Source organism: Nerophis lumbriciformis, linkage group LG17 (genome assembly GCF_033978685.3).
Source record: "Nerophis lumbriciformis linkage group LG17, RoL_Nlum_v2.1, whole genome shotgun sequence".
NCBI classification, from domain to species: Eukaryota; Metazoa; Chordata; class Actinopteri; order Syngnathiformes; family Syngnathidae; genus Nerophis; species Nerophis lumbriciformis.
This window is the reverse complement of record NC_084564.2, coordinates 8,607,830-8,626,948: the sequence shown is the minus strand read 5'-3', so window position 1 is coordinate 8,626,948 and position 19,119 is coordinate 8,607,830. Positions and strand designations below refer to the sequence as shown.

At 41.3% G+C, this 19,119-nt stretch overlaps 1 protein-coding gene across 4 annotated transcripts in view; it reads left to right on the top strand.

The window, feature by feature from the left end:
• Window positions 1-19,119, top strand: part of fndc3a (fibronectin type III domain containing 3A) — a 152,329-nt gene that overhangs the window by 38,362 nt on the left and 94,848 nt on the right. Inside the window, exon 1 of one of the 4 annotated variants that reach the window (XM_061972377.2) lies at window positions 12,546-13,132. The exons of 1 other annotated variant lie outside the window; for it this stretch is intronic. In XM_061972377.2, coding sequence (XP_061828361.1) covers window positions 13,121-13,132 — 12 coding nt within the window. In that variant the 5' untranslated portion in view covers window positions 12,546-13,120. Of the gene's footprint in view, window positions 1-12,545; window positions 13,133-13,340; window positions 13,495-19,119 lie in introns of those variants that run through there. 2 more of the 4 variants (XM_061972374.1, XM_061972376.1) reach the window with 2 other exon arrangements.

Genomic DNA, 19,119 nt, shown 5'->3' with positions numbered 1-19,119 from the left:
CATAATATGTTACGTTAACATACCAGGCACGTTCTCAGTTGGTTTATGCCTCATATAACGTACACTTATTCAGCCTGTTGTTCACTATTCTTTATTTATTTTCAATTGCCTTTCAAATGTCTATTCTTGGTGTTGGCTTTTATCAAATACATTTCCCCCAAAAATGCGACTTATACTGCAGTGCGACTTATGTTTTTTTTCTTCTTTATTATGCATTTTCGGCCGGTGCGACTTATACTCTGGAGCGACTTATACTCCGAAAAATACGGTACATACATTCGGCAGATATTGCAGTCCCTTCTTATGCCGTGTATTTGGTTAGTACTTATTTTGCTAATCAGCCTGACCCAAGCCTAAGGTTTGTGTTAAATAAATAATAATCTTTGTAATCAACACATGCTTTCATATCATTTGACAAGGTAAGTACACTGTAAGTAGGTTAGATATAATGTATTGAATACGTTTAAAGGGGAACATTATCACAATTTCAGAATGGTTAAAACCATTAAAAATCAGTTCCCAGTGGCTTATTATATTTTTCGAAGTTTTTTTCAAAATTTTACCCATCACGCAATATCCCTAAAAAAAGCTTCAAAGTGCCTGATTTTAACCATCGTTATATACACCCGTCCATTTTCCTGTGACGTCCCATAGTGAAGCCAACACAAACAAACATGGCGGAAAGAACAGCAAGCTATAGCGACATTAGCTCGGATTCAAACTCGGATTTCAGCGGCTTAAGCGATTCAACAGATTACGAATGTATTGAAACGGATGGTTGTAGTGTGGAGGCAGGTAGCGAAAACGAAATTGAAGAAGAAACTGAAGCTATTGAGCCATATCGGTTTGAACCGTATGCAAGCGAAACCGACAAACGACACGACAGCCAGCGACACGGGAGAAAGCGAGGACGAATTCGGCGATCGCCTTCTAACCAACGATTGGTATGTGTTTGTTTGGCATTAAAGGAAACTAACAACTATGAACTAGGTTTACAGCATATTAAATACATTTGGCAACAACATGCACTTTGAGAGTGCAGACAGCCCAATTTTCATCAATTAATATATTCTGTAGACATACCCTCATCCGCGCTCTTTTCCTGAAAGCTGATCTGTCCAGTTTTGGAGTTGATGTCAGCAGGCCAGGGAAGCTAGGGTCGATGTGAGCCAAGACATCCAGGTGGTTTAGCTCGCTCGTCTGCGGGAACAAACTGCCGACATTGCTTGCCGTGCTACCGAGGTCCTTTGTCCCTGAATTGCTCACACACTCCGGCAGATTCAATGGGGGTCTGGCGGCAGATTTCTTTGACTTTATCGTTGGAAATGCATCTGCTTTGAGTGTCGCAGGATATCCACACATTCTTGCCATCTCTGTCGTAGCATAGCTTTCGTCGGTAAAGTGTGCGGAACAAACGTCCAATTTCTTGCCACTTTCGCATCTTTGGGCCACTGGTGCAACTTGAATCCGTCCCTGTTTGTGTTGTTACACCCTCCGACAACACACCGACGAGGCATGATGTCTCCAAGGTACGGAAAACAGTCGAAAAAACGGAAAATAACAGAGCTGATTTGTCTTGGTGTTTGAGAAAATGGCGGATTGCTTCCCATTGCGACGTCACGTTGTGACGTCATCGCTCCGAGAGGGAATAATGGAAAGGCGTTTAATTCGCCAAAATTCACCCATTTAGAGTTCGGAAATCGGTTAAAAAAATATATGGTCTTTTTTCTGCAACATCAAGGTATATATTGACGCTTACATAGGTCTGGTGATAATGTTCCCCTTTAAAATCAAGAGTAAGATTACTAATTAAATGTTCATTTTTGAGTGGGCTCCTGACCCCTTTGTAGTGGATTGGTTGGGCCCAGAGGTCCAAAAGGTTAAGAACCCGTAGATTAAATAATGATACTTGTTTGCTCGGTCAGTGTCCAAGAACATTGGGTATAATAAATAGTGAAGCAGGCAGTACAAGGGTGTGTGTGGTCTGATATTTGGCTAGCGGCTAGCAATGCGTGGGCTCTCGTTATTGCGAGCAAGTGAGACCTCTTGCTCAATGCAGCCTTCTTTGGTGGGACAGACAGACAGGAGACAAGGTGGCTGAGTGCTTGATGAGTGACAAAAATGTGGTCCTCTTCACTCGTCCCGTGGTCTTTGTGTGTGTGTGTGTGTGTGTGTGTGTGTGTGTGTGTGTGTGTGTGTGTGTGTTGAAGAGAGAGAGAGACTATGAGGTGGTGGGCAGAGTGTGACTCAGCAGCGTTTGAGAGAGAGAGAACCACCACACCTTCCTTCCCATAGATACAAATACCGAAACATGTCGTGAATACCAGAGTGAAACAAATGTGTAAAACAATCTTGTTGATGTTTCGATGAATCTGTTGATTGTATCGTGGAAAGCGGTCATAGCGAAACATGACAATACTCACCTTTTTCATTTCAAAGTATTCTTCTTTTTATTGTCCAATCAAGAATCTGCAACTATTATTATCATCATCACAGTAGTTTTTTGTAATCATTCATAACAATATTATTAGTTTGTTCTAGGGTAGTCCTGATACCAATATTATTACTTTGTTCTATGGTTGGCTTGATACCAATATTATCACTTTGTTCTCGGGTAGTCCTGATACCATTATTAGTACTTTGTGCTAGGATTGTCCTGATACCAATATTATTACTTTGTTCTAGGGTCAGTGAAACGCTCGGTGAAATCGCGGATTAACGTTAAATATATGACGAGCCGCGAGCGATGCAGCTATAACCTATCTACCTATAACCTATATTACCCTCGTATTTTGATCCGGTCGGTCTGTTCTTTCACTCCGTTGTCGTCGTCTTCTTCTTCTTCTTCTTCTTCTTCTTCTTCTTCTTCTTCTTCTTCTTCTGGCCCACCAGGTGAATTAAGTGCTATTGGCGGAGTTACAATGCATTGTAGGCTACCGCTACCTACTGCACCGGAGTTGTAACTACAAGGTACATTCACAGACAGAGTCCCGTTGCTTTTATGAGCGGTCGAGCGAGTCAAAAGCCGAAAAATCCATTTGTGGCGGACGTAATTCTTTCGTGGCGGGCCGCCACAAATAAATGAATGTGTGGGAAACACTGAACATTTCATTTTTCTCTGGCTGTCCAGATGTGATTGTATCCAGCTGCCACAATGAAATGTATGCGGTTATGCTTCTGTGGTCATCACATTTTTACCATTACTAGTGCGCCCGTGTGCAGATGGGATCGGCTACAGCACTCCCCATGGCCCCATAAGGGACAAGCGGTAGAAAATGGATGGGTGGATAGTTGGACAGAAAAGCAAATGTGTTTGAGTGGATGCTTTACATCAGGGGTGTCCAAACCTTGTGACATGGGGGCCGCATTGGGCTAAACATTTTTGGCTGGGGGCCAAAAGCCGACTGCATGTAAAGTAACAATTAGAGATGTCCGATAATGGCTTTTTTGCCGATATCAGATATGCCGATATTGTCCAACTCTTAATTACTGATTCCGATATCAACCGATACCGATATATACAGTCGTGGAATGAACACATTATTATGCCTAATTTTGTTGCGATGCCCCGCTGGATGCCTTAAACAATGTAACAATGTTTTCCAAAATAAATCAACTCAAGTTATGGAAAAAAATGCCAACATGGCACTGCCATATTTATTATTGAAGTCACAAAGTGTGTTATTATTTTTAACATGCCTCAAAACAGCAGCTTGGAATTTGGGACATGCTCTCCCTGAGAGAGCATGAGGAGGTTGAGGTGGGCTGGATTGAGGCGGGGGGTGTATATTATAGCGTCCCGGAAGAGTTAGTGCTGCAAGGGGTTCTGGGTATTTGTTCTGTTGTTTATGTTGTGTTATGGTGCGGATGTTCTCCCGAAATGTGTTTGTCATTCTTGTTTGGTGTGGGTTCACAGTGTGGCGCATATTTGTAACAGTGTTAAAGTTGTTTATATGGCCACCCTCAGTGTGACCTGTATGGCTGTTGGCCAAGTATGCTTTGCATTCACTTGTGTGTGTGTCAAAAGCCGGTACAGCGGCGTTTTTAAAAAGTCATAAATTTTACTTTTTGAAACCGATACCGATAATTTCCGATATTACATTTTAAAGCATTTATCGGCCGATAATATCGTCAGTCCGATATTATCGGACACCTCTAGTAACAATATGGTTATGTCTCTGTGTGTGTGTGTACATATATAATGTTGGATATATCATTAATATAATTGGAGTATGTAAAAGTTTGTTTACTTCTGTGATGACATTCTTAAAAGTTTTGTAATCAATTAAAAATATCAAGCAGCTAAAATGCGACAAACAAGGATAAGTCGAGAGAGTGTTTTACATTTTTCCCACTCTAATCGATTTAAATGGGTGTAAATTTGAATTGACTCTTTTTTTTTTATATTATCCACTATGTTCAGTGAACAGGTTACGTGTGACCATGTGTATTGACCTTTTGTTAGTTGCATTTTTTTCCCCACCATGACTCGGGAAGGTTGTTTGGATTGTGTCACATAAGTAAATGCTATGCCCATTTTTCAAAGTACTTTCAATGGTTATTGATCTGATTTTTCAGTGTCCACAAGATGGCAGCAAATATGTCGCATTCAGAAACCGCCTGGCATTTAAGATGAATTTGAAAGCACACCGCAGGGTGTTGAACTCATAACGTCTTGCGGGCCATAGTTTGGACGCCCATGTTCCCCGTTCTCATTATTCAACTCTGAATTTGTTTGGGTCTGTCCCGACCTCCATGGGTTTTTGACTTGAGAGCTTCCGCTGCAGAGTCCTCTGACAAGGACGTCTCCCTGGTTAGCCCTCGGACACTGACTGCTTTTGATAGAGCCTCTCCTCCGCGGTTTGTCTCATAATATCTTTAATCTAAGGCTTTATTGCACCGTGAAGGCATCAGAGAAGGATCACCTTTTCTATCCCACGATTCAATCATTGGATGTTTCCTAGGGATCATGGCGGGCGGATCACCAAATTGCCTCGAATCATCCTCGCACACGCAAGAGTGCGCCATCAGCCGCTGGGAGACCGTCGCTGGTTCAGTCCTGAGACTGGCATACTAGAAGGTGTCCCCCCCACAACCACCCCCGTGGCATTTGGCTTGCTTCCTGTCCTCCAGCTGCCTTGTCGCATCGACGCACGCTAAACAATTAAAGAGGAACAAATACCGAGAAACCTGAACTCTGAGTCAGAGACGGCGCGGACACGTCAGAGCCAGAAGCCATGAGTTTTATGCAGCAGAGGTAGTAAACTCCTGCGTGTCACTCTCACTGGAAGATGTGCTTTTGCCATATGTTAATACTCTTTTATTAGTCTGAGTTCATCTGTTTAATGGTGTGCTCTCCTCGTGGCTCTTTGCCCCCTCTAAGATAATTATAACAGCTGAAAATGAGACCAGGAAACGAGCTGCGATCAGTGCTCAGCCATCTGTGTGATGAGTAACCTTTGCAGTCTCTCAGTACTATTTCAGAGTCTGTCAAATCCACTCTGCAAATGGAGCCATAAATACTGTGAAGACACGCTGTCCTGCTTCAAATCATCATTGCTTTTGTTTTGGCCTAAAGGAAAAAAATAATCTCATCCTTAACGGGCGTGTTATCTAATCCGCTTTCTACAGAACATCTAAAGTTCAATCTTGTCTCCAAATGGAAGACCGCCACTTTTTTCCTACACTTTGGACCGTGCGGCTCATTTAGGGATGTTTCTTCGCTGACGGCGATCGCAAAAATCATCCATCCATCCATCCATTTTCTACCGCTTATTCCCTTTGGGGTCGCGGGGGGCGCTGGAGCCTATCTCAGCTACAATCGGGCGGAAGGCGGGGTGCACCCTGGACAAGTCGCCACCTCATCGCAGGGCCAACACAGATAGACAGACAACATTCACACTCACATTCACACACTAGGGCCAATTTAGTGTTGCCAATCAACTTATCCCCAGGTGCATGTCTTTGGAGGTGGGAGGAAGCCGGAGTACCCGGAGGGAACCCACGCAGTCACAGGGAGAACATGCAAACTCCACACAGAAAGATCCCGAGCCCGGGATTGAACCCAAGACTACTCAGGACCTTCGTATTGTGAGGCAGATGCACTAACCCTCTGGCAAAAATCATTTTATTAAAAAAAAAAAAAAACAAGCAAAAAACACTTGAGACGGTGTTTAATTGTTTGCGCTATGGCGCCATCTTTTGAACAAATTTGCTTTTGCAAATTTCGTGCTTTCAACAACAGGAAGTCGAAAGGACGTCCGGTTTTTGAGCCATCCATAGCGGTTCTACTCGCATACTTGCCAACCTTGAGACCTCCGAATTCGGAGATTGGGGAGGCCGGGTTGAGGTGGGCGGGGTTGGGGTGGGGGTGTATATTGTAGTGTCCCGGAAGAGTTAGTGCTGCAAGGGGTTCTGGGTATTTGTTATGTTGTGTTACGGTGCGGATACTCTCCCGAAATGTGTTTGTCATTCTTGTTTGGTGTGGGTTCACAGTGTGGCGCATATTTGTAACAGTGTTAAAGTTGTTTATACGGCCACCCTCAGTGTGACCTGTATGGCTGTTGATCAAGTATGCTTTGCCTTCGCTTATGTGTGTGTAAAAGCCGTATATATTATGTGACTGGGCCGGCATGCTGTTTGTATGGAGGACAAGCCGATGTGACGACAGGTTGTAGAGGACGCTAAAGGCAGTGCCTTTAAGGCACGCCCCCAATATTGTTGTCCGGGTGGAAATCGGGAGAATGGTTGCCCCGGGAGATTTTCGGGAGGGGCACTGAAATTCGGGAGTCTCCCGGGAAAATCGGGAGGATTGGCATGTATGTCTACTCGTATGGATTCTTCATTCATCACTGCAAGCAACGTTTGTAGGTTTTACAATATAACTAAAACAATTCTTACTTACTAAAACGTCCCATGTGTGATGTCTGTAGGAGTGTTTTCATGCATATTTGTACTTAATATCGTAATGTAATGACTCTAGCGTCGTCAGCATTCGCTAAAGTGCCTGTCTTAGTAGTATTAACTTACAATGGATTTCTTTTTCTATTCAGTTTCACAAATTCCTCCAGTAAATTCACCAAAACGTCACCGTGGAGTTATTGAGTCTGTTTAGCTGACTGGAGAGCTAGATTGCGCAGCGAGTGGGTCCATGACCATGACTTCTGTTTTGTTTGATCATCCGTGTTACAGACACCGTTTGGAAACAATTAAGGTATGTAAATAAACAATTACAAAATATTTCTGTGTATATAACAAATTTTGCTACATATATATCTGCAACTTATTGTCTAATATATGGACACATATCTTTTCCTTCTAAAATTTAGTGGGTGCGGCTTATACACCGGTTTGCTCTATAGTCCGTAAAATATGGTACTTACCTTGCAGGTCAGTGAGCATCTAAACCAGGAATGTCCAAATTTGGCATGCAGCTAATTTTTTAATGGCCCGCGGCACATTCTAAAAATACTGTACGATAATATCGGCCGATAAATGCTTTAAAATGTAATATCGGATATTATCGGTATCGTTTTTTTTATTATCGGTATCGTTTTTTTTTTGTTTTTTTTTATCAAATCAACATAAAAAACACAAGATACACTTACAATTAGTGCACCAACCCAAAAAACCTCCCTCCCCCATTTACACTCATTCACACAAAAGGGTTGTTTCTTTCTGTTATTAATATTGTGGTTCCTACATTATATATCAATATATATCAATACAGTCTGCAAGGGATACAGTCCGTAAGCACACATGATTGTGCGTGCTGCTGGTCCACTAATAGTACTAACCTTTAACAGTTAATTTTACTCATTTTCATTAATTACTAGTTTCTATGTAACTGTTTTTATATTGTTTTACTTTATTTTTTATTCAAGAAAATGTCTTTAATTTATTTATCTTATTTTATTTTATTAATTTAAAAAAAAAAGGACCTTATCTTCACCATTCCTGGTTGTCCAAATTACCGGTAGGCATAATAATGTGTTAATTCCACGACTGTATATATCGGTATTGGTAATTAAGAGTTGGACAATATCGGAATATCGGATATCGGCAAAAAAGCCATTATCGGACATCCCTAAAAAATACTATTATTAAAAAAACTAAACAAAGTGGAATAAAAGTGCAAACAGGTGAATTGTAATCAGAACAAGATGCCATGTCGACTAATAACCGAAAGCTGCTATGCAGGCTGTTTTTTTCTTTACAACTGTCATTGATCAAGAAATACAAATTAATCAAAATCAGTCTTATGAATTATTCAATCAATCAATCAATCAATCTTTATTTATATAGCCCTAAATCACAAGTGTCTCAAAGGGCTGCACAAGCCACAACGACATCCTCGGTACAAAGCCCACATACGGGCAAGGAAAAACTCACCCCAGTGGGACGTCGATGTGAATGACTATGAGAAACCTTGGAGAGGACCGCATATGTGCGTAACCCCCCCCCCTCTAGGGGAGACCGAAAGCAATGGATGTCGAGTGGGTCTGACATAATATTGTGAGAGTCCAGTCCATAGTGGATCCAACATAATAGTAAGAGTCCAGTCCATAGTGGGGCCAGCAGGACACCATCCTGAGCGGAGACGGGTCAGCAGCGTAGAGATGTTCCCAGCCGATGCACAGGCGAGCGGTCCACCCCGGGTCCCGACTCTGGACAGCCAGCACTTCATCCATGGCCACCGGACCTGTGCCCCCCCCCCCTCAAGGAAAAGGGGAGCAGAGGAGAAAAGAAAAGAAACGGCAGATCAACTGGTCCAACAGGGGGTCTATTTAAAGGCTAGAGTATACAAATGAGTTTTAAGATGGGACTTAAATGCTTCTACTGAGGTAGCATCTCTAATTGTTACCGGGAGGGCATTCCATAGTACTGGAGCCCGAATAGAAAACGCTCTATAGCCCGCAGACTTTTTTTGGGCTCTGGGAATCACTAATAAGCCGGAGTTCTTTGAACGCAGATTTCTTGCCGGGACATATGGTACAATACAATCGACAAGATAGGACGGAGCTAGACCGTGTAGTATTTTATACGTAAGTAGTAAAACCTTAAAGTCACTTCTTAAGTGCACAGGAAGCCAGTGCAGGTGAGCCAGTATAGGCGTAATATGATCAAACTTTCTTGTTCTTGTCAAAAGTCTAGCAGCCGCATTTTGTACCAACTGTAATTTTTTAATGCTAGACATAGGGAGACCCGAAAATAATACGTTACAGTAGTCGAGACGAGACGTAACGAACGCATGAATAATGATCTCAGCGTCGCTAGTGGATAAAATAGAACGAATTTTAGCGATATTATTGACCTGTTCAAAGCTCCAATTATAAAACCCAAAACCAGTGAAGTTGGAACGTTGTGTAATTCGTAAATAAAAACAGAATACAATGATTTGCAAATAATTTTCAACTTATATTCAATTGAATAGACTACAAAGACAAGATATTTAATGTTTGAACTGAGAAACAAACTTTTTTTTTTTTTGCAAATAATCATTAACTTAGAATTGAATGGCAGCTGTTAGAGGTGCTACATGGCCTTTCCTTTTAACAACACTCAGTAAATGTTTGGGAAATGTTTGAGGAGACACATTTTGGAAGTGGAATTCTTTCCCATTCTTGCTTGATGTACGGCTTAAGTTGTTCAACAGTCCGGGGGTCTCCGTTGTGGTATCTTAGGCTTCATGTTGCGCCACACATTTTCAATGGGAGACAGGTCTGGACTACAGGCAGGCCAATATAGTACCCGCACTTTTTTACTATGAAGCCACGCTGTTGGCATTGTCTTGCTGAAATAAGCAGGGGCGTCCATGATAATGTTGCTTGGATGGCAACATACTGTATGTTTTTCCAAAAGCTGTATGTACCTTTCAGCATTAATGGTGCCTTCACAGATGTGTAAGTTACCCATGCCTTGGGCACTAATACATGCTGGCTTTTGAACTTTGCGCCTATAACAATCCGGATGGTTCTTTTCCTCTTTGTTCCGGAGGACACGACGTCCACAGTTTCCAAAACAATTTGAAATGTTGACTCGTCAGACAACAGAACACTTTTCCACTTTGCATCAGTCCATCTTTGATGAGCTCTGGCCCAGCGAACCCGGCGGCGTTTCTGGGTGTTGTTGATAAATGACTTTCCTTTGCATAGTAAAGTTTTAATTTGCACTTACAGATGTAGCAACAAACTGTAGTTACGGACAGTGGTTTTCTGAAGTGTTCCTGAGTCCATGTGGTGATATCCTTTACACACTGATGTTGCTTTTTGATGCAGTACCGCCTGAGGGATCGAAGGTCCGTAATATCATCGCTTACGTGCAGTGATTTCTCCAGATTCTCTGAACCTTTTGATGATATTACAGACTGTAGATGATGAAATCCCTAAATTCCTTGCAATAGCTGGTTGAGAAATGTTGTTCTTAAACTGTTCAACAATTTGCTCAGGCATTTGTTGACAGAGTGGTGACCCTCGCCCCATCCTTGTTTGTGAATGACTGAGCATTTCATGGAATCTACTTTTATACCCAATCATGGCACCCACCTGTTCCCAATTAGCCTGTTCACCTGTGGGATGTTCCAAATAAGTCTTTGATGAGCATTCCTCAACTTTCTCTGTCTTTTTTTGCCACTTGAGCCAGCTTTTTTGAAACATGTTGCAGGCATCAAATTCCAAATGAGCTAATATTTGCAAAAAAATAAGTATTACAGTTCGAACGTTAAGTATCTTGTCTTTGCAGTCTTTTCCATTGAATATAAGTTCAAAAGGGTTTTGCAAATCATTGTATTTTTTATTTATTTAGTATTTACACAACATGATAACTTCACTGGTTTTGGGTTTTGTACATTATTATGATCTTGTGTGGAGTTTGCATGTTCTCCCCGTGACTGCGTGGCTTCTCTTTGGTCACTCTGCCTTCCTCCCACCTCCAAAGACATTCACCTGGGGATAGTTTGATTGGCAACACTAAATTGGCCCTAGTGTGTGAATGTTCTCTATCTGTGTTGGCCCTGCGAGGAGGTGGCCACTTGTCCAGGGTGTACCCCGCCTTTCCTCCGAGTGACGCTGGGATAGGCTCCATCCACCGCCGCGACCCGAGAGGGACAATGGATGGAATATACAATGAAATAATGGGACTTATAATGGAACTGTAGCCTCTAGGAGTGTAACTGTACGTGTATTTGTGAGGTGTACCGAACGAGTTTCCACACGGACATATTAAATAGCGTAACGCACGTTGTGTAAACAATGCACACCGAGGCACAACACACGGCATTCGACCGGGCTACGATAGACTGACCATACGTCCTCTTTTCACCGGACATGTCCTCTTTTGCGGAGCTGTCAGGGCGGAGTTTCTTAAATGTCTCAAATGTCTGGCATTTTGAGTTAGGGTTGCGTGTATTTTCAATGTACTTTCAGGGTTAAGAAGGGGTTAAAAACAAAACAAATTGTGCTCGCAGCAGCATTGGTGAGGGAGGGGCAGAGACAGAGAGAGAGAGAGAGTTATGATAAACGCACATGCGTCGCCAGGCTCTGCTTTTTATCCATAGATTTATCACATTTAATTTTTTATTATCTATAGCAGAGGTGTCAAAAGTGTGCCCCAGAGGCCATTTGCGGCCCACAGCTAATGTTTTAAAGGCTCACGGCACATTCTAAAAATCCTATTAAAATAAACAAAAACATAACAAAAGTGAAATAAAAAAGCTTAAAGGTTAAATGTAATTTAGAAAAAGTTGCAATGTTGGCTAATAAAACAAAGCTGTTTTTTTTTCTTTTAAACTGTCATTGCTCAAAACATAATATTGAATCAAAATCAATGTTATTATGAATTATTGACCTATCCAAGGTTCCCATTACTTCACATCAAATATTCCACTAAGAAAAATATTTTTGGTGGAAGATTTTGCAAATTTGCTAAATAAATAACCCAAAAATTTATATTTTGTTGTTTTCTTACTGTACCGAAAATGAACCGAACCGTGACCTCTAAACTGAGTTACGTACCGAACCGAAATTTTTGTGTATCGTTACACCCCTAGTAGCCCCTGAAACGTAATGGTGAGGTGCCCCTTTTGATCAGTGCTGTAGTTTATGAATGGACGTGGAGGTTCCACAAGCTGATAGGTGGAAAGCTCATTTAATTGAATCATTTAATTGTGCTTAAGCACAACCACAAATGAATGTGCGCTGCCTTTTCTCGCGCCTTCGGCTCACTATGCTTGGATGCCCCTGGTTCCTTTTGAGCGGCTATTCTGGTTTGATTCCTGCAGTCCGTCTTTGATCACTTTACACGGGAGCGAAATGCACAGCAGGGTTCATTTAGGTTTATGTGAATGAGCTGTTGTGTGTGTGTGTGTGTGTGAGAGAGAGAGAGAGAGAGAGAGAGAGAGAGAGAGAGTACTTGGCCCAGGCTGTTCCTGGCTGTCGCTTTAAGGAATGATGCCATAGTGGTGAATGAGGGCAGATGTTGGAGCAGCTACTTGGAGGCTGTTGTGACTGTCGGCGTGTCGCTGTGAACCGCAGGCACTGCCTCGTCTCTCCTATCGACCGGCGGCGGAGGAGCATTGCTGCGAGTGGGCGGAGCCAGCGCTATATGTCAGAAGCTGCGTGGCTCCTTCACGCCGTGGCGAACAAGACGAGCCGGAACAAAGGACTCCCGTTGTTGTTCCAGTGCGCTCTGATCACACCCTCTGTCGAAATGAGCCCTATTAGCGCGGTGCTGGCACGCTCCTGGGAGAAGAGGCAGAGGCGTCTCCAGTCCGCCTCCTTTTCCAGACGGGCACCGGCGCTCATAAGCGTTCATTGTTTTGAAGGTTCGGCGCGGCTTATTTGTTGAAGGGGGGGGGGTTGCTGTGGATACGCGCGACAGGGAGAGAGTCTGCTGCAGAGAAGGCGCCGCGACACAGCAGATGAAGTTGAAGAGGGCTGAGCAAATAAGACGTTGACGCCAAAAAAAACAAACAAACAAAAAAAAATCCCCGCCGCCCGGATTCTGTGCGCAAGTGTCAAGGATCAGCCCCGAGCATCCCAGGTCATGTGACTTCCCGGGGAGGCTGGTACCCTTTTTTCTCCCTTGACTGCACCACCAAGCAACGCCTGGATGAGAAAAAGAGATGCGGGCGACAGTAAGTAGCAGACGCCAGCTTGTGTTTTATGAACGCGCAGTAAATGTCACAGTTCAAACAATCAAACTGGCGACGGCGGCGTGTGACGAGAAGCCACTTTGACTCAATTAGACCTCCTGGCAGCCCACTAGTGCACCTCCCACCGGGTACCCACCCTCCTCCGTGCTGACGCTGCTCCTGTGTGTGTGTGTGGGGGGCGGGGGTGGCAGTCATAGGGCTCTTCCTCCTCGCTGCCCAGCACATGAATGGGAGCAGTGTCGGTAATGGAGGTGCTGAAGATTTCAGAGCGGGAGGAGACCTTTAGACACAGTCCAGTGCCAAGGGACCGTCTTTTTTACGACACGGTCTTCCACAACAGCGAGGTACTGTAACCAGCCTTGTTAGTTTCGAGTCTCAGCAAACTGCAAACTCAGGACGGTTTATGAGTGATATTGATACTTTTAAGTTGAACAACGGACATTTTCCTCTGACTTTGTTTGTCTAAAGGTGGACTTTCATCTCTTTGGATGTTTGACAAAACACTTTAGACGTGTATATGCTGACAGACAATCATATGTGCAAAGGTTGTATTATGTTGTGCACACTTTCAAAGCTACAGTGAAACCTTAAACCAGGGGTGTCAAACGTACGGCCCGTGGGCCGGATCAGGCCCGCGAACTGGTTTTAGTATAAAAATCAACCTGACATTTTTGAATGAAAGAAACAGCTGTTCTAAATGTGTCCACTGGATGTCGCAATAGCAATTCTTTGTATCTTTGTAGATGATGCTACCTATGTACAAAATCAACCACATGATGTTAGTACATCAGTCAAGGAAAATGAACAAACTACATAAATAACATCCTGTAATTTGTTTTGATTGTTTTTTTATCTTGATAGACACCAATGAGTTGACTGATGAACATTATCATATAATCTAATCAGAAAATATAAATAACGACAAATAAATGCTTAACCGCAACATGTTAAGCGTAAAAAAAACCTAACATTATGATTTTGTACATCTGTGCTTGTTCTATTTTCAAACAAAGAAAACAATCTGAAGTTGTCTTTATTTTTAAGTTATTGTGCCGTGATTTTACCAATCCGGCCCACTTTTCTCCATGTGGCCCCCAATCTAAAATGAGTTTGACACCCCTGGCTTAGACTTACATCCTTTTTTTAATGTACCAGCTAAATGCGGTTATTTTTTTAAACTCTTACTTGCCATTTGATATTTTATTTGTGAAAAACTGCTAAGGCCTTCCTTTTTTCCTTGTTTTTGTCAAAACTTCTACCTAAGTATCGATTTACCGTATTTTCTGGACTGTCAAGCGTGCCCGTATATAAGCCGCACCCACTAAATTTTAAAAGGAAAATGTTTCCACATATTAGCCGCACCGGACTATAAGCCGCAGATACATACATTGTGAAATGAGTTATTTACACAGAAATATTATGTGAATGTTTATTACCGGTACCTTAATTGTTTCCAAGGGTTGTCTGTAAAACGGATCAGTAAAACGGCTGATCAAACAAAATAGAAGTCATCGTCATGGACCCACTAGAAGAAGGAAAACATATATTTCAAGCTATAAGTCGCAGATATAAATGTTTTGAAATTAGTTATTTACACAAAAAAATTCTATAAATGTTTATTTACATACCATAACTGTTTCCATAGGGTGTCTGTATCACAGCAGTAAAACGGCCGATCAAACAAAACACAAGTCATCGTCATGGACCCACTAGAAGAAGGAAAACATATATTTCAAGCTATAAGTCGCAGATATAAATGTTTTGAAATTAGTTATTTACACAAAAAAATTCTATAAATGTTTATTTACATACCATAACTGTTTCCAAAGGGTGTCTGTATCACAGCAGTAAAACGGCTGATCAAACAAAACATAAGTCATCGTCATGGACCCACTAGAAGAAGGAAAACATATATTTCAAGCTATAAGGCGCAGATATGTATGTTGTGAAATTAGTTATTTACACAAACATATTCTGTAAATGTTTATTTACATACCATAACTGTTTCCAAAGGGTGCCTGTATCACGGCAGTAAAACGGCTGATCAAACAAAACACAAGTCATCGTCATGGACCCACTAGAAGAAGGAAAACATATATTTCAAGCTATAAGTCGCAGATATAAATGTTTTGAAATTATTTATTTACACAAAGATATTCTATAAATGTTTATTTACATACCATAACTGTTTCCAAAGGGTGTCTGTATCACAGCAGTAAAACGGCCGATCAAACAAAACAGAAGTCATTGTCATGGACCCACTAGAAGAAGGAAAACATATATTTCAAGCTATAAGTCGCAGATATATATGTTGTGAAATTAGTTCTTTACACAAAAATATTCTATAAATGTTTATTGACATACCATAACTGTTTCCAAAGGGTGTCTGTATCACGGCAGTAAAACGGCTGATCACACAAAACACAAGTCATCGTCATGGACCCACTAGAAGAAGGAAAACATATATTTCAAGCTATAAGTCGCAGATATATATGTTGTGAAATTAGTTATTTACGCAAAAATATTCTGTAAATGTTTATTTACACACCATAACTGTTTCCAAAGGGTGTCTGTATCACGGCAGTAAAACGGCCGATCAAACAAAACATAAGTCATCGTCATGGACCCACTAGAAGAAGGGAAACATATATTTCAAGCTATAAGTCGCAGATATATATGTTTTGAAATTACTTATTTACACAAAAATATTCTATAAATGTTTATTTACATACCATAACTGTTTCCAAAGGGTGTCTGTATTACGGCAGTAAAACGGCCGATCAAACAAAACATAAGTCATCGTCATGGACCCACTAGAAGAAGGGAAACATATATTTCAAGCTATAAGTCGCAGATATATATGTTGTGAAATTAGTTCTTTACACAAAAATATTCTGTAAATGTTTATTTACATACCATAACTGTTTCCAAAGGGTGTCTGTATCACGACAGTAAAACGGCTGATCAAACAAAACACAAGTCATCGTCATGGACCCGCTAGGTGCGAAAACTAGCTTTTCAAACTGCTTAACAGACTCAATAACTCCACGGTGACGTTTTGGTAAATTTAAGGAATTTGTGAAAGCGAAACAATACAAAAAGAATGCCATTGTAAGTTAATAATATTAACACAGACACTTGTATATTAGCTAATGCTAACGACAAATATGCATGAAGACACTCCTAGAGACATCACACATGGGGCGCTTTAGTAAGTAAGAATTGTTTTAGTTATATTGTAAAACCTACAAACGTTGCTTGGAGTGATGAATGAAGAATCCATACGAGTAGAAACGCTATGGACGGTCAGAAGACCGGACGCCCTTTCGACTTCCGGTTGTTGAAAGCACTAAATGGAAGGACACTGTATGAATTGTTTGTTATATTGTAAAACTTACAAGTGTTTCTTGGAGTGATGAACGGTGAATCCTTTGGAGCAGAAATGCAATGGACTGTGTTACTTCCGGTTTAAGGCATTAAAACAGGAAGTACATTTTCAACACGCAACACCTGCAGTGAGCTAACGCGTCCAAAAGATGGCGCCATAGCACAGACAATAGCGCCACATGTCAGTGGTTCTGCCGGTGTGTAATAGAAACTATTGAACACAAAACATGACCGTTATCTATAAAGCCGCGGTGTTCAAAGCGTAGGAAAAAAGTAGCGGCTCATAGTCCGGAATTGTGCAGCTTTATCCCTTCATATAACTTGTGACCATACCATACAATTATGGTACAGTTCATAAACAAAGACAAGGACAACAATTCTGCCCTGTAGTAAAATCCTGCCTTGTTCTCAAAGTGGACTGTCCTATTTTAGTTGACCTTAGGGTCGGAAGAAGTTGTTTTTCCCCCCGATGGAACGAATCAGAGAATGGTTTATCATGGGTTTTGTTGCTGGTGTTGTTTTGCAGCAGGATGTGTTGAATGTGTAGTGACACCATACTGCTTGCTCTCGTGTCACATGACAATAACAAACTCTCTTGTTGTCTTCCAGCCAAAAAATGAGAATTATTCATCCTTTTCTTCCTTCTGGGAAAATAAACAAGTCAGTTTGGACAATGGAAACCAAGCTGCAGTCTATTTGTACTCATTTTATACCATTTAGTCGTCGCCTTTATTGACTTCACTCCCCTTTGCTGGTTTCCTCCAGGTTTGATGCCAGCACGGCACGGTGTCACCACGGGGATAGTTGATCTATTTGTTGGATCGGATGTTTCGTGTGCATGCGCTCTAAGGCGGACCGTGAAAGTGTTCCATCATGTTTATTCCACCATGATAAAAAAAGCAGCTGCCTCGTAGCTTGTTTATTTATAGGCTGGCTAATAATTGTCGACAGTTAATGAGAGCTAATACGTGAAGGGATGAGTCACTTTGATTGAACAAACTTTTTGAACCCCAAAGCCGCCATGTTTGACTTCCTTTAGATATATTTAAGAGGGCATATAGTTGCCTGGCAGCAGATGGTTTGCACTTTGTTTTTATTCCGACCCCCCCGCCTCCAAGGCCTTAAAAGTGTAGCAAACAAATATGTTGTCTAGACGACATCTCAAGCAGGTCTCATCACTTGTCTACTTCTACCATGCTGCTGTTGTGACGTTTTTAATAGCTCCTACTTCACCTGTTTTATTTCCACCGTGTGCTCGGCTGCCCGTGCGAGTGGAATTTGACTTTCCTTTCCTCCTCATTGCTCCTTGAGTTTTGGAGGATATGTTTTGGGAACTCGAACAAGCCTTAAGTTGTTACCAGCTGCGAGAGCAAGCCAGCATGTTCTTTTTGTATTTGCTGTTTTGCTGAATGTTCTTTATTTTGTGGCACGGAGCTGACATGCTGTTGTTGCAAAGGATTTTTGCCTCCTGCATCCCGAATGTACTTTTTTATAGTCCGTATTTCTCGGACTATAGCGCGCACCAGTATATAAGCTGCACCATCTAAATTTTAGAAGGAAAAAATAATTTTTAAATTATAAGTCACTAGGGGTGTAACGGTACACAAACATTTAGGTTCGGTACATACCTCGGTTTAGAGGTCACGGTTCGGTTCATTTTCGGTACGGTAAGAAAACAACAAAATATACATTTTTGGGTTATTTATTTACCAAATTTGCAAAATCTTCCACCAAAAATATTTTTCTTAGTGGAATATTTGATGTGAAGTAATGGGAACCTTGGATAGGTCAATAATTCATAATAACATTGATTTTGATTCAATATTATGTTTTGAGCAATGACAGTTTGAAAGAAAAAAATAGTATTAGTATTTTTAGAATGTGCCGTGGGCATACTTGCCAACCTTGAGACCTCCGATTTCGGGAGGTGGGGGGTGGGGGGCGTGGTTAAGATATATATATATATATATATATATATATATATATATATATATATATATATATGTATATATATATAAATAAAAGAAATACTTGAATTTCAGTGTTCATTTATTTACACATATACACACACATAACACTCATCTACTCATTGTTGAGTTAAGGGTTGAATTGTCCATCCTTGTTCTATTCTCTGTCACTATTTCAGAACACACACATTATACAAATATACATTATAAAATCAATAAGAAAACGGGAGCTCTAATTTGGGAGTCTGAATTAGGATCAGAAGTTCCTATATAAACATTGCGTACTCACGTCGCCATTTTGTATTGATTACTGCAGCTGTGCACTGGATTCATTCACAAATACAAACTACAACTCACAAACACTTTAGAGTTAGGCTCCACCATCAGAATGTGTACTTAAACTTATAAAGATCACATGGATATTATTCAGTGAGTTGATTCACCAAAACTAACCTGTTATACAGGAGGAAAAAGCACACAGGACGTTTCAATTGTTCACAGACTGGTCGCTCTCATCAGAATGACAAGACACTTCCGGTCTGCAGGTGATAGCATTCAATTGGGAAGAAACGCCCTACTGCCCCCTAGTGACCAATGTGAATACTGATAAATGTG